Source organism: Netta rufina (assembly GCF_964035555.1).
Source record: "Netta rufina genome assembly, chromosome: 6".
Lineage (NCBI taxonomy): Eukaryota > Metazoa > Chordata > Aves > Anseriformes > Anatidae > Netta > Netta rufina.
In genome coordinates, this window is record NC_140129.1 from 2,747,353 (window position 1) to 2,762,315 (window position 14,963).

At 37.8% G+C, this 14,963-nt stretch overlaps 1 protein-coding gene across 5 annotated transcripts in view; it reads left to right on the forward strand.

The window, feature by feature from the left end:
• The window catches only part of HECW2 (HECT, C2 and WW domain containing E3 ubiquitin protein ligase 2), a 163,465-nt gene that overhangs the window by 116,403 nt on the left and 32,099 nt on the right, over nt 1-14,963 (forward strand). For all 5 annotated transcript variants that reach the window (XM_084289277.1, XM_084289278.1, XM_084289281.1 and 2 more), the window contains 4 exons: nt 4,562-4,696; nt 7,245-7,347; nt 9,558-9,654; nt 13,770-13,853. In XM_084289277.1, coding sequence (XP_084145403.1) covers nt 4,562-4,696; nt 7,245-7,347; nt 9,558-9,654; nt 13,770-13,853 — 419 coding nt within the window. The remainder of the gene's footprint in view (nt 1-4,561; nt 4,697-7,244; nt 7,348-9,557; nt 9,655-13,769; nt 13,854-14,963) is intronic.

A 14,963-nucleotide genomic window follows, 5' to 3' on the forward strand; every position in this document is an offset into this window, starting at 1 on the left:
AAAAAAAAGAACAGTGAGTTTTGCCTGTGTACTCAGAAGAAAATTTAAATGTAAGCTTACTTAATTTTTATCAACTGATTTTGATTTAGTTATTGTTGAGGTATTTATATGAGCTTTTTTCTCTAACTGTCAGCTTCAGCATCTCAAGTGGAATTTATTAGCATTTATTATTTGGTCTTATTTTCTTTAATAGTTAACAATTTTCTTTGGTGAATCCTCCATCCAAATGCTAAGTAGCTCCAGTGTTCATCAGCTTCTGAGATATCAATGTACTCTCAAAAGCCCTCGGGATGCTCATTCTGTTGGCTGTGTTAACTGGGTAGAAACCGTGTTTAATGAGTTCCATTAAGTAACAGGGATCTTGAATGGTTGCAAATTCTACTGCTTTTCAAAACAGATGTTGCTTATGAAGTTCTAACAAAATATTTTAAAATCAAAGAAAAACAGACAAATTTTTACAATAGTAATGTAATTTTAATGTAAATTTAAACTAGTGCATTCTTGCTATCTAGAATATGATTTCCTTTGCAAAAGATATTAAGGTTAAAAATAGACTGATTAGCATGTGAGAAAGTGATAAGGCTTAGCATTTTGTATGAGATGTCCTAATTAGGACTACAGGCTCACTAAGCTTATCAGTTTATAACTTTATCAGTCTTCGTAGGCTTAGCTGTGACTGTCCATACAAATAATAGTCTTGATGCTTGAAAAGATTGCAGACAGCTCCTAAATTGAAGGCTAGAAAAAGTGCTTGAGGGTTGTTTTCTTCCTGGATTTATTGACTTGAGAAAATACTGTGTTTTCCCATTAGATAGGGATGTGCAATTATATTAACCTTCTCATTTGCACCTCTCTGTCTTTTCTGTTCTATGTCATCCTTTTCTGTTCAGTCCTTCAGAGGCCAGTTTTCTTCTGAAGAATACGGCCATTTCAATTTACTGCAGTAGGTGTTCCATAGAGAGAATTAGGCCTCTGGGTTTCTGGTGTGGTGTTTGGTAACAATAATACTATGACAAACATTAATCAGCAAGAGGAAGCACTGAATAAATCCCCGCTGGGATTTCTTCACTTTGAATTATGCTCAGTATTGTTCATTCTCATTATGTTGGATTGTCTTTGTCACAGGCAGCACTTGTGGCCAGTAAGAAAGCTTATTCAGCAGTTGAGAGAGATGATGGCCAGTACATGGAGACCAGTGCTTTATGAAACAAAACCGAAACTCAATCTACTTTTATTAAAGTATAAGCTATAGAGAAGCAAATAGAAATTAGCCATGCCACAATATATAATTATGTCTCTTTTCCCTGCCTATTCTTTCTTGCTGAGATGTGGTTTTCCTTTATTTTTGCAAGTATATTGTAGTAAGAGGCTTGGTGCTCTTGCTCGCGAGGCACAGTGATTGTTCTGACCCTAATACAGCAGAGTTTACACACCCCGATGTCACTGCAGTTCTGGTGGCTTGTCCTCTTTGCAGGCTCTCTTCTATGCGCAGACAGGGACCTCCTACCTCTGAACTCCCTTCAAAGCTGCACAGCTAAGCCCAACTGCCCACTCTTCTTTGACTCCTCTGCCTATCCCCTTCAGAGGATAAAACCTGTTTGGCATACAGTTCTTCTGAAAGGGTCTGCTGTATCTCAGATCAGCATTATGGATCAGTCATCAGTCACTGGACACAGGGAGGCAGAGGGCTGCTGGGGAAGGCAGCAACAGGAAGCATCATCTAGGCCAGAGAAGACCCTGGGCTGAACCCAGTCTGAGCAACTATTCTGAAATTGTGTGCTGCCATGTGCATGTATACGTAAGCACCCCAGTGCATTTGTGCAATATGTGTAGGCACCTGGCAATATTTTAAAGACACCTGTAAATGTGTGTGCTTTTTAAATAGATCTCCACTAGATGTTAAAATAAATAGTAAGTTTATAGTAGGGTTGGTTTTTTCTTTCTTTCTGTGGTCAAATTGTGATTGGTTATTAATGTCCTGAATAGGAAGAAATAATTTAGGCATCTATCCATGTTTAATGGATTAAATGCAGTTTTGGCACACCAATCTTACGTCATTTTCTTCAAGCTTTATAGATTTATGAATCACAGCTAACAAGAGATATGAAAGGGATTTTTGGAAAAGAGACTGTGAGATGCACTGTATTTTGAGCTGTGTGCCAATGTCCAGATTAGCCTAAAGGTTTGAAGCTCAAATTATTTTCTTCAATGAAGCTTTAAAGTAGTAATTTATGCTATATTTGAAAGTATGCTGCTACTAGCTGGCCTGCAAGCATTCATACTTAATAAGACGCGATTGTTTTAAACTTACTGTTTAAGGTTAGTTGTTTATTTAAATTTAATGCCAAAGAGCACTACATACAGTATTAGACTGCTGCATTGAGTCAAAGAACTGTGTAGTGCAGCTGTAGGTAGTACTTTTTCCACTGTTGAATTGGTACTTTTTTTTGTTGTTGTTTTTCCTATGTGATTTTACAGAATAATGTTGATTTAATGAAACTGACCTTTGGTTTGATTGAAAGTGCTTCACAGCTTATAAATATGCATAGGCCAGACTAGATAAAGTAGTAGATAAAGTGTTTCAAAACAAACAAATTAACTGTTAGTAAGTGAAGTAGACCTATCAATCAGGAGCAAAAAATTCAAAAAGCTTAGATACATTCCAACAGTCCCTTTTGGTCATTTCCCAGGCCCCAGACTGAAATTTTAGAAATGCTTTCACAGTGCTTTCCCACTGCTTTTATGTTCTCTAGTAGGTAAGCTTGTGCTGCTGCTGACATCATCGTTTGTCAAGGTGAACAAGTCCTGCATCAGGCTCAAACACTGCAATTAAAATTGCAATTGTTTGATAACACCGTATAGTTTGTGAACTGTGGAGCATTGTTTCACTTAAATATCTGTAACTATTTCAGCTGGTGAGAACAGCTTCTTAAAGCTTCTTCTTTAGTTTAGAGCTTCTAAACTTCCTTTGATTAGTGTTCAGGTGATGTGATTCAGGTCGCAAGTTCAGGCATTGCTGTTAAAGCTGTAGGAGGCTTGCTGCCCTCTTCTGGAGTGTTTCTGAGGTTCTGCAGGTTTGGTGTCCCTCCTGCCTCCTGCACAGCCAGGTGTCAGCCTCAGTTAGCAGCTCCATATACCTACCCTTCCTTGGGAATTGGAAATAATAACATTTTCTCTCACCACTGTCCATAACAATACTTAGTTGCTATATAGCATGGCACACTGGTTTGTCTGCCTACTTTCGCAGCAGTCAGAAGAATTCCATTTTCTCTCTTCTGTGTATACCAAGCAGCCTGAAATAATGATTTCGTGTATGCTCTAGGCTGCTGAAAGATTTAGCTCTTCTTGTCCCTGGTGGGCTGACTGAGGTTAGAGGAAGAAGCAGGGAAACAGACAAAGGAGAGTAATTTTAGCCTGGACCAGTTCCCCAGCTGGGTTCACTGCTTGGCCACACAAACACTTGTGCCAGCACAAGTCAGGAGGGGTGCACAAGGGATGAAACAAGTGGTCAGGGTAGGGGAAGATGGGAATGTTTATTTTGCTGACACTGCAGGACCGAATTGTTTTGAAACTGTGGTCAAAGTACCTCACTGGTATCACAAATAGAAATGGTTCCAGCAGTCCCTAACCACCTCTCTGCTGCTCCAGACTCTTCAATTCCTCAAACCAGATGTCACTTTCCTGTTACTCTTCTACTCAAAACCTGGCTTTTTTATTTTATTTTTTTTCGCTATTTCCACATGTTTCCAGCATTGTGACCAAAAAAACCTAAAGTGTGTTGAAATAGGACTGCTGGTTTCCAAGTGCAACACTAGCTCTGGAAAAAGTTTAAATCTCAGGGCTTAGAAACTTCTTTTTTGGTTCAAATTGGAATGAAGTGCAGGAGGTTTTCATTATCCAGGATATGTGCTCCTGTGACCTTGCTTTCGGCAAATGGCTGTCCAGTCAGTATGTGGTTGTTCTCACCAGTTACCTGGTTTCAATGTTTTTGTTGCCACCTTCTTTCTGTCCCTGACTGATGTTTTTTTAGGTTAACAAACATTGCAACAGGAGGATGGCAAAAATGCCTTTTGACCTGTAATCACGGTGCAGCATAAGATGCAATCATGCACTTAATAAATACACGCCCAATTGTATTCATAATTATATGGTAAATAGATCACAAAGGGGAATAGTTTTGCCACTTAATGACATCTTTTTAGATGTTTATAAAGAAATGAAAGAGAAAAAACACACACAAGGATGACTTTTATTAAACATTTGAGTCTCTTCTTAATGATCATAATAAAATTTCTGATGCTTGTCAGCTGAAGATTTCAAAGGGCTTTATAGACATGAGTGAAGTAAGGTATTAAAGAATTCATCCCTCCAGTGAGTTGAAAAACTGTTATGCTTCATCTGCTGAAGGGAATCTTTTTCATGAGCCACAGCAACATGAAAAAGATTTTCCAAAGCTTAACATCAGAGCCTGAATACACATTAACCTTAGCCATTTAACTCTTTGGTGGTTGGGTAGTCTTGCATCACAGAGTTGACTAAACGTTCCTTTTTCTTTCTCTAGGCTTTCTTTGTTGACCACAATTCCCGCACGACCACATTCATTGACCCTCGGCTTCCCTTGCAGAGCAGCAGGCCCACTAGTGCTTTAGTCCATCGGCAGCACTTAACCAGGCAACGCAGCCACAGTGCCGGTGAGGTAAGTTTGATTTGCTCCTCCTTGTCAGGAGCCATCAAGTGTTTAGGGTCATTCCCATTCACTCTTTCACATCATTACATTCACAACTCCATTCTGTCGCAACGGGCATGATTGTCCTGTAGCTGGATGGTACTCAGCTATAAACGTTTATTATTTTATTTGTCAACCAGAAACCTCATTGTTTCTTTGGAAATATATAAATATATGGCTTCAGGAAAAAAAAATCAGGCATGATTTTTTAATTCTCAGTAACCCCATTTAACAACAGGAAAGCATCTGATTACAGATTACGAGTATCGATATCCTGTCTTTTACAGTCAATACTTAATTGCCGTCTAGCTTGTTGTCTGCCAGTTATGTTGTAACAGCTCTGCAAATAAGAGAAAAAAAAGGAAATGCACATGTATATACATCCAGATGTGCAACTACCTGAGTAAGTGTAAAAAAAAAATCTTACCACATGGGTTTGTCAGACTGTTATATGTACTTAGGTATGTATTTTATCTCTGCTTTCTAAACAGAAATACATGGAAAAGACTATTCTGCTGGTGTCTATTATTGCTGGTGTCACTGTGGACCATTTTCACCAGCAGTCCCCATATTGTTGTAAATTCTTTTCACTTGTGAGCAAATGTGTATTTACAGTGACTCAAACTTCAGTTGTAGTTGTTATTTAACATCCGTACTGTTTGCTGTGAGGAAGGCTATCCCCTGACACAAAGAGGAATATGCATTAGAATAGCTAGTGAGATGCTCTGGTTTATCCTATTTTTAGCTCGGAGTTGTGGCACATGAAGTTCTGCCAGATAGCTGTTTCAGAGCAGGCATGAATCTTCTCTGCCACTTCTCTAACAGAGCTTCCGCTGAGCTGCAGCGAGTGTTTCACCATTGGTTGCATGTCTTGTCATATCCTGTATGAATATGGTTTAGTTGCAAGGGGTACTTTCCAGAGCCTACCTTCCTCCTCACCACTCACCCACTCCCTCCCCAGGTACATTTTACAAATGGTTTTAAATAGTATTTTCTGTCAATGTGGTTGTGTTTCATAGGCACTCATGTCTTGCAGCAAGCAAGACAGCTGGAAGTGTCTTCCTATAGCTGTTTCAGTCTTCCACAGGGTAAAACAAGTATTTGTTTGATTTATAAGAGAGCAGACCTTTTTTTTCTTCACTTTACCAAATATACACACCGATTGTCTTTCTTTTGCACTTCAGAGTGCAGAAGCTCTGCATCAAAAAGATAAATGTCAGCTGTGCTGCTTGAAGTTGTCAATACTGCAACATAACCTGCAGGAAGTCATCACATTATATTGCATATACAGTGTTGATTTCCTGCATGAATTTCCTATTCCATCAAGATATGTGAAATTCCTAAATCCTAGTTTCTGCATGGTATTATAGAAATATTTATTTGATACAATTACAGTTGTAGCTTTATTTTGAATATAAGTATAGTTCAAGATAGAAATCTGAAACAGAGCAATACAATACGGTATTCCCATTCTGGGACTGATGATGTTATGATGTTCATTTATATGCATATGTTTGAATCAGAAAACCATTTTTTCTTCTGCCCTTATGACTTAAGGATTGCATATTTGTAGCTATTTAACCCATTGATCAATCAACCCATTGATTTCTGTATGTTATTGCAGAAAGATGAATACTTAATGAAAAAAAAATCTCAAAATACTTTATTTGCCTTGTCATGAACTTTAATGTTTTCAAGCCATTGATCCAGTTTTTATAGGGAGGTGCTCTAAAGCAAACAATAATTAATGTAAGGAATGCCTTTTCAGCTAAAGCTGAACTGCAGCATGAAGCTGGAGCTAATAATAATGTTATTCATTTTCCAGCACAGTGCCTACAGGAATTTTTTTTTTCTTCTGAAAGAGTATTATCAGAGTGCACAGAGATCTTGGAAGATGTTTCAGTACTTCTGCTGCTTTGTGATGACAGAGATTTGATTTAACAAAACCATTATAATTACTTGATCTTTTGCAGTTGGATTTTTTGGAGTTCTTTGGAAGTGTAGTTCACATGATAACAATTATGTATAGGCTGAGGGACTGAGAATTAAACATAAAGGGCCAAGAGGATGAAAAAGTGGTTGAACAAAATGCCTTATATAGATAAAATAGAAAATACACTGTAGGAATAACGGAAGCCTCAGCATACAGAAAATTGTGGAAGTTGCTTTGACATCACAGATGCTACCAGGAACAATTTTACATTAAAAAAAAAAAATGTTCATATGCAATGGTTCACTTCCAGAAACAGAACACAAAAAATTCATAACAGTTCTCCTGAATGATTATAAGAAGCATATTTTTACCAGTTTGGGACTCATTTGCCATGCTGAATGTGAACTCACTTCTTTATCCTGCTGTTTCAGCCACAAAATTCTTTCCAGTTTAAGTTTAGGGAAGTTCCCCTCATGCACAGAGGTAATAGAGGTTATGGTGCTAATGAAAGAACTGAATTTGATCTTTAATGTGGATAAAGATGTACATGAATTGCAGTGATCGTGCTTACGTGTACATTTTCAGGTTGGAGAGGACTCCCGTCATTCAGGACCACCAGTTCTACCGAGACCATCTAGCACATTTAATACAGTCAGCAGAGCTCAGTACCAGGATGTGGTTCCAGTGGGTACGTCAACATATGGTCTCTTTTCAGAGAAATACTCTGTGACTGAACGTGTCACGTCCGTCTGCACTGAAGGTTTTTTTATTTGGTTGGGGTGGGTAGAAGTTATGATTTGTATGTTACGAGCAATCATTCAGTTGCAACCTTCAGGAATAGCACTAAAAAGTGTCTACACAGAATTGAACAACTGATGCAAAAATTCTACCTGTGCTGAGCTTCCTAATCCCCCCTACTCGAAGTGGTGTCAGCGAGTTGAAGACAGTGAGTTAAGTTGGGTCCTAATTGGACACCATGTATTTCCAAGTGATATTACAGAACTTCTGGGCATCTGTTTTGGCAGGAGTCCAGAAAGAGTTAATCAGCTTGGAATTAGTCATTAGCTTAACTTCTGTTCTCAGTTACATACACTCAAAATTACTGATTTCTGTGCCACCAAGAACAGAATTTAGCTTCCTGAATCTAAAAGCTGTCATATTGTGCTAAATCAAGATAAATTAATCCGATTGACTATAACTGGCTTTTTGTAATGTGGTATGTTTACTTGGAAATCTCTGCTAATTTAAATCCCTCCCCTTGCCACGGATATGGTGTGCATTCAATGTGGGCTCAGCTATTAGTGAGGATTTGAATGTGGATGTTTCCAATGGTTGTTTAATGTTTGAGAATGGATTGGACACCAACACTGAGTGAGTCCTGGAATCTCTTTAGAACAATGAATACATATATAAGAAAAGACATAGAGTACCTACTTTTTGCCTTTTTTTCCCCATTCCATTACATTTCAATAGCTTTTCTCTAAGTCTGCCTATAGCATTTATCAGCTCATCTTGGAAGGTTGAATGACTGCAGCCTACTTCCTTATACATGCTGTCTGTTGGTAGTTGAGAAACATGGCCAAATATGACTTGGCTGTAAGTCAACACTGGAAATGCTTATACCATCAGAAGTATGTTTAGCTTTAGATAATGTTTGTTAAGTGCTGAAAATGAGTTTACTATCATATTTTGATATATGATCTTACAATTCTAAGAATGATAGCAAGAAAGTATAGGTGTTATTGAAGTATAAGTTATTTAATAATTTTATTTCTGTCTTTTTGCAAAGTTACAAAGAAGAAAATGAGTAACATTAATCTTTGAATAATTTGAATTGATAAATAAAATCTGTTACTACTAAAATGACATAACTGGCCTGATTATATGTCTGGTCAAAGTCTTGAAAAGCTGCATCTCAGTATCAGATAAAGTTACAGTAAGCACACAAAGAAGTATGGGTTAAGGTTTGGGGAGGAGCCTGGATGTACAGACATCTGTTTGATTACATTGCATTTCTGAAACTTAATCAGGCCCTTAATATGGATAGCATTACATGTTACTTCTCAGAGGAAGAGGTGAAAAATATTCAGCTACATGCAGCATTTTCCTACATGCAGCATGTAAGAACTTTGTAATGTGTAAGGGTGTAGTCGTCTTGTATTCTTACATAGCATTGTAGGTCTAAGTTACCACACAAATGATGAGAATAATGACATTTTAAATTGTCTATCAATTTATATGTAGGTACTTAATCTGGTCTCTTAGTAGTGCAATCAGACACCTCCAGAGGGCAGTTCATCCCTCCTACACTACTCACTCTTCTCCAAGAGCCTCTGGAGATTACAGTGATGCTGAACAGCTAGGGAGGAGAAGCTAAAGGTAGTTAATAAAGAACCTTGTTGACATCACTATTAAATACACCACTAGAAAACAAGGTATTGGATTCTTCATTACCCTAACTGGTATATTTATAACACAGTAAGCAATGTCCTTCATGCTCTGTGTCACTTCATATTGCCCTTGTAGGACTGAATATGGTTCGGTGCAGTGAAAACTAAGGTCCTTACAGTTTTATTCTAGCAATGAATTCTCTAGTTTGGCTTCAGCTACCAGTGTGACTGATAAAATGCAATACAAATTTCTAACAAGGTTAGCACTGCTAGCAGTGGGAAGTGTATGGAGTAATTAGGTCTGGTTCATTGTCAGAGGAAGCATGTTCCCTACGATAGCAGTATCAGTAGCCTCACGTGATAAATACATTGACACGGTCCCACTAAAGTGGTGGTAGAACTGTGAAGATAAAGTTTGCTGTCATTGTTGTTCAAAACCCAAAAGAAATGTCATCCTGTCTTTTAGTATATCGTTGTTTCAACACAATATTTTTGTTGGTATTTTCAGCTTACAATGACAAGATTGTTGCATTTTTGCGGCAGCCCAATATCTTTGAAATTCTACAAGAGCGTCAACCAGATCTTACCAGGAATCATTCACTCAGGTAATAAAATTCATGGAATCTGCTGTTCCAATCTAATACAAAATGGGAATTCAGAATAGTTTTTCTTTAAAATTAGTAGTGGCACATAACAGGTTGTAGAATTTTGGCCTGTGAGAGAGAAACATATCCATAAAGCTGTGGGCAGTATTTCTTTGTTGTACTTTTTTGTAATTCCCTGAAATAAGGTTTAGAGAAACAACTGAAATGTGGTATTACAAAATGAAGGTAAAACAAACAAACAAACAAACAAACAAAATGTATAGAACAACTTATGTAACAGATTTGCTGATGTCTTCAAAACATGCCAGGACAGCTGGATGGCAAGGCAAATGTGCCCATTCATTTGAGTATGTGTACAGCTGGGAGTGTGAGGCAGGATGGCATTTCATTTTGTTCTCATCTTCTCAGTGCACGCCTACAGAAAGGCTGCCCTGACCTAATGGCCTTACTATTCTTAGAGCAATCAGAATTTTTAGTGTTGCTCCAAAATTTCAAAAATGTATGTATAAAAGTTTTTGTATAGCCCAATGAGATCTGATGAAGGATGATCTTGGATTGTTACACTGTGGGTGTGATTTCCCAGTATGGTTAGAATAGAAATGCGAAAAAGTGAAATTCCAAAAGTGATGAGATCCCTTTTAAAGTGTATCCTACACAACGACACTTCAGTTTACTCTCTTGGGTGTAAAAGATGGAATAATTGTCTACCTGGAGATTAGTGTTGAGTGCACAAACCACTGTATCTTTCTTACTTGAACACTAACATTAAAAATCCTTGGTTTGCTGGTTGTGTAGTAATAATCATGTTGGTTTGGGTCTGTCCTGTACAGAGCTGGCAGTGTGGTGCAGGGTTCCAAATGCCTGTTCATATTGGATGACACAGCAGCCAGTAATGATTTTCACATTTATGTTGTGTTACGTACTGATCCTTTTTTGTCCACATCCTACAAGTGCCCAAAATTCAACAAGCTGCACTGTTTTGCAGTTTCTCAAAGCATTGCATTCTAACAAGCTTTGTGATGAGGTTTCTGTGTTAAAAATTTGATCTGTCCTCTGAATAAATCCTGGTTAACAGCCCTGAAATGAAGTACTAGTAGAATTCATGTTCGCTAGAAATCAATGAAAAGGAAGATAATAAAAATCCTACAATTCTCATCCTGTCAAAACAGTTCCTATGTTGCATATCACTGCAGGCAAATTATCCAACCAGGGTTGATTTGCGATGTGAGCAAACTTATCTGCTGGGAAATAATATAAAAAAAGAAAAAAAAAATCCAATTATTGGTAGTTTTATTATTCTGTTTTCCTTTCCCCATGGTGCTTGGCTTTCTTTACTCTGATAGCAATCAAAATACTGTTTTCTTCACATGTTTTGTGTTGGTTTTGATGATTTAGAATTCAGACTGTTCAAAAGACTTGTTGGTATTATCAGATTCTGCCTCTTGTATAGCCTTGCTTCCTGATTGCAAAATCTTGATTGCCACAAGCTGAGCCCTTCTCAAGAAAAGATGATTTGTGGATTAAAAAAGGGAGATCAAAGGATAAAATACGCTGGCTTCTGCAACTCCTCAGTTACTGGAGACTGTATATTCTTTGGTATATTTACTTAGTAAATAGACTGAAGACTATTGCTTAATATGTCTAATGTATCTGCTTTAGCAAAATGATCAAGGATTTTAATGCACATGGTTTCATTTTATATTAAATATTATCGGTCTAAGAAACCATTCTGATAAGCTAAATGGTTATTCTGGTCTTTCTCTTTGAAGTTAGTATATTTTATCAAAGCGTCTCCTGTTATACCTCTCCTATATTCTTACAGAGCTGATGCTTCAGTAATATCACTTACATTTTTATAAAGATCCTACCAGTTAGTCTTTTAAGACCCTGATTTAGCGAATTTTGGTATCCATATCTGATGCATTGTGAGACTAAGTTATGTCAACGTCGTTGCTTAAATACTTAATGAAATAGGACCTAAGTGAAATCCTGAATTGTGAGTTGTCTTTTTTTTTTTTTTTGAAAAACGGTTAGTACAACTTCCTGTAAACTATTTCTTTGATGTCCTCAGTATAACCAAGATTGTTTGACAATGATATTAAATATTGCTATTGCTATTATTATTACATAGGTGAGGAGGAAAATCGGTATTTGGCAAGTGGAAGAGGATAGAGATCATTTGAAAAAAGTCTTACATTTTCTGCCTGATTTATCATTTGTAAAATGGTTGAAGAGATGTAGTAAGAAGTTGAGGGTCTAATAAAAATGTACAATAAAAGGGTACTACAGGTAGGAGCAGACCGTTGTTCAGAGGTTTTATGGTTGAGTGAGAACATTGTACTTACACTATTATTAAGCACGTAGTCAAGATCAAATCTCATTGCAAACCACCACAGATAAGAGAGGCTGAGAGGCTGTTAAATTATATGAAAGGGCTTCAGGCAAAGGCATCTATCATACCTTAAACATAATTTTTGTCCTAACAGAAGATAAAAGGCATATATTTAAAAACTGTTGTAAAAATCACAGCTCTCAGTGGTAATCCCTGAGAAGTCATAGATTGCATTTATTTGGAGGGCTACATACATTAACCCAGCAGAGTTAACACTCTGAAAGTGTGCAGATGTCTCTGACATGGGCACTTTGGGGCCATGCTCATGGGTGGGCAGCGTTTATTAGTTTTGGCTCAGCACTGTGCTAGAGAAGCAATGGGGCTTCCAGACTGAACTTGGGTCTTGGTGTGTTGGGACCGCAGGGTTGACAAAGTGGTTGCTTGACCTTCAGTACCTGTCTTCACAGGGAAACACTGAATTACACACTTCTGCTACAGCCACAACTGCCACTCTGGCAAGGAGGAACTGAGGAGCTGTGGACAGCCTGAACATGCCCCTTTTTAACCCTCGAATATGCTGTAAACGTACTGAAAGTTATCAGGGAATTTACACTAGGCCCATTGTTTGAGAAAGTCTTTGTGCACAGTGTTTTAGAGACAGATGACAAGAAATTTGGTTTGACCTTTTGGATGAAACTGCTGTGCATGAAATGATGTGCTCCAGAAATGCATACTGCAGTTTAAATTGCATGGTGCTGCCAGCACTCGTCTTCACCCTTGTTACAATGCTGATTGCAGGGATTGTTTTTGTCATCTTTGTCACTGTTGCTGGTAAGACAGTGGGATGGATGGACCTCTGATCTGAGCCGATATTACTGTTCTTATGTGGAGCTTTTTTCTGTTTTGTTTTGTTTACCTCTTTGGAACTGGGATAGTTGTTAACTACAGGGGTTTGTATTTGGTTCTCTTTTCCTCATTAAGAGCAAGGCCAAATCATATGATGATGACAATAGAGAGAAATTCTATCTTGTACTGATAATACTGAAAATAAATAGGATGTGCTTTCATTTTAGAATGTAGGAAAAAACTCTACAGAGAGAAAGAAAAGAAATCATCCAAAGAATTACATTCAATATAGATCCTAAAAATCCATAATGAGGTTCTAAAAATCCACAGTACGTTACCATGTGCAGTGTTTAGGATGCGTGGATTCCACAGTAGTGAGCAGATTGGGTTTGGGAGGAGGGGTGTGTGCTTGGGTGAGGCAGAGAGGAAGAAATAGTGCAAAGGTTTTCTAGAAGATGTGTTAAATACAGTGTGTTTTGAAAACCCCACTTTAAAATCACAAGCAAGCATTGTTATATATGCCTTACATTTGTACAAAGGTTCAAAAATGACAGTGCCTCTTTAAGCAGTTCACTTTCCGAATACTAATTTCCTCCTGCAGGGCTCCGCTTGCTGCTTTGAATTCAGGTCCACAGCCAGCGTGAACTTGAAGGATTGATTTTTATTGGGTGCATGGCTGTACTACCTGAAGCAGCCTGAGCATCAAATCGATGAAGACAACGGGAGACTCATTCCTGAGAACAAACTAGCTTTTTGGTTGTAATATGTTACTGCTCACATGGATGTGGTGTGAGAAGGGGAAAAAAATGGTTTCTGAAATACAGAGGCATAACCCAGAGATTTTTATGATATACCCTGTACTTTTTCTTTTAGCTGGGGTGTACGTTGGTGCCTTATTTGCAAAAGATATTTTAGAACTCTTTTTTGGCTTACTCAGGGAGAAGATCCAGTTCATCCGGACAGAAGGAACACCTGGGTTGGTGCGTTTATCCAGTGATGCAGACCTTGTCATGTTGCTCAGGTAGGCACTGCTGCTTTTGATGCATGTGTGGAATATGCTGTGGCAGCTCCTGAGGAGTCTTTCAGTGAGCAGAGTGTACTGATTTAGTGACTAATTGTTTCCCCCTCAGAACCTGGACTTGCAGCTGGGGTAGCTAAAGCCTAAGGGCCAGGTTTTTGATTTTTGTGGGGTTCAGCTTTTAGATGGTAGTTGTTAGCTTGGAATTCACATTTTTTTCCTAGCAGAGACAGAACACGATACTCTGTCTGAGGAATGGTGAGGGCAAGAGCACTGTGCTCATTATTCACACAGGTTTTAAGGAGAACAACACATGGTAGTGAATGTAAAAAGAAGTGCCAGAAAATATCAATTAGAAAAAAATCTCATGCAAAAATTTTTCTAGGTATTTGTTCCTTGAACAGATGCAGTAAGAAACATCATTTATTTGAATATTGCTTTTAAGCTGTATAGTAAAAGATTGGCTTGTGATTTTTTTTTCTTGAGCTCAATTTTTGAAAATAGATTTAACATATGGTCTCAGCAGTTTAATCTTACCGGTGTTGTGTTTAACATCCGACATAGGCTTTGGTATCAGATTGGTTCTGATTCTAGTTATTCTGGCGTTTTTGGCTTTGCTTGTATCAGCAGTGCAAAAAAAAAACCTGATATGTTAATATATACAGGCTGTACACAGATGCAATGATTAGGCTGCAAAATGTTTATTGTTTTTTTCCATTAAATATTGTGTAGCAATACTAGATGAGGCATGAAATAACTCAACCTGAACAGACTAGATGCCATACCAGTTTCAGCAACAGTGTTATCCCTAAAGATAAAATAAGGAAATGACTTGTTCTGCCAACAAGGTTACAATTCAATACACTCAACAAGTTCAGATGTGAATCTTAACCCTGGAGGCTTAGAATATTTGCCTTTGTTCATGGTCTTTGTGCAGTATGACAGACCTTTTTCCAGGAATGAGTAACTAAGGGTTTTTTTACCCCTTTGTTTATAACAATCCAAGTGAGAGAAAAAATATTAAAAGGTTAATTAAGTATATTTTAGTCTTGAAAACAAACATCACATTTTGTATATTAATGTCCCCCAAAAGCAGTAACTACTGCTTTCCTG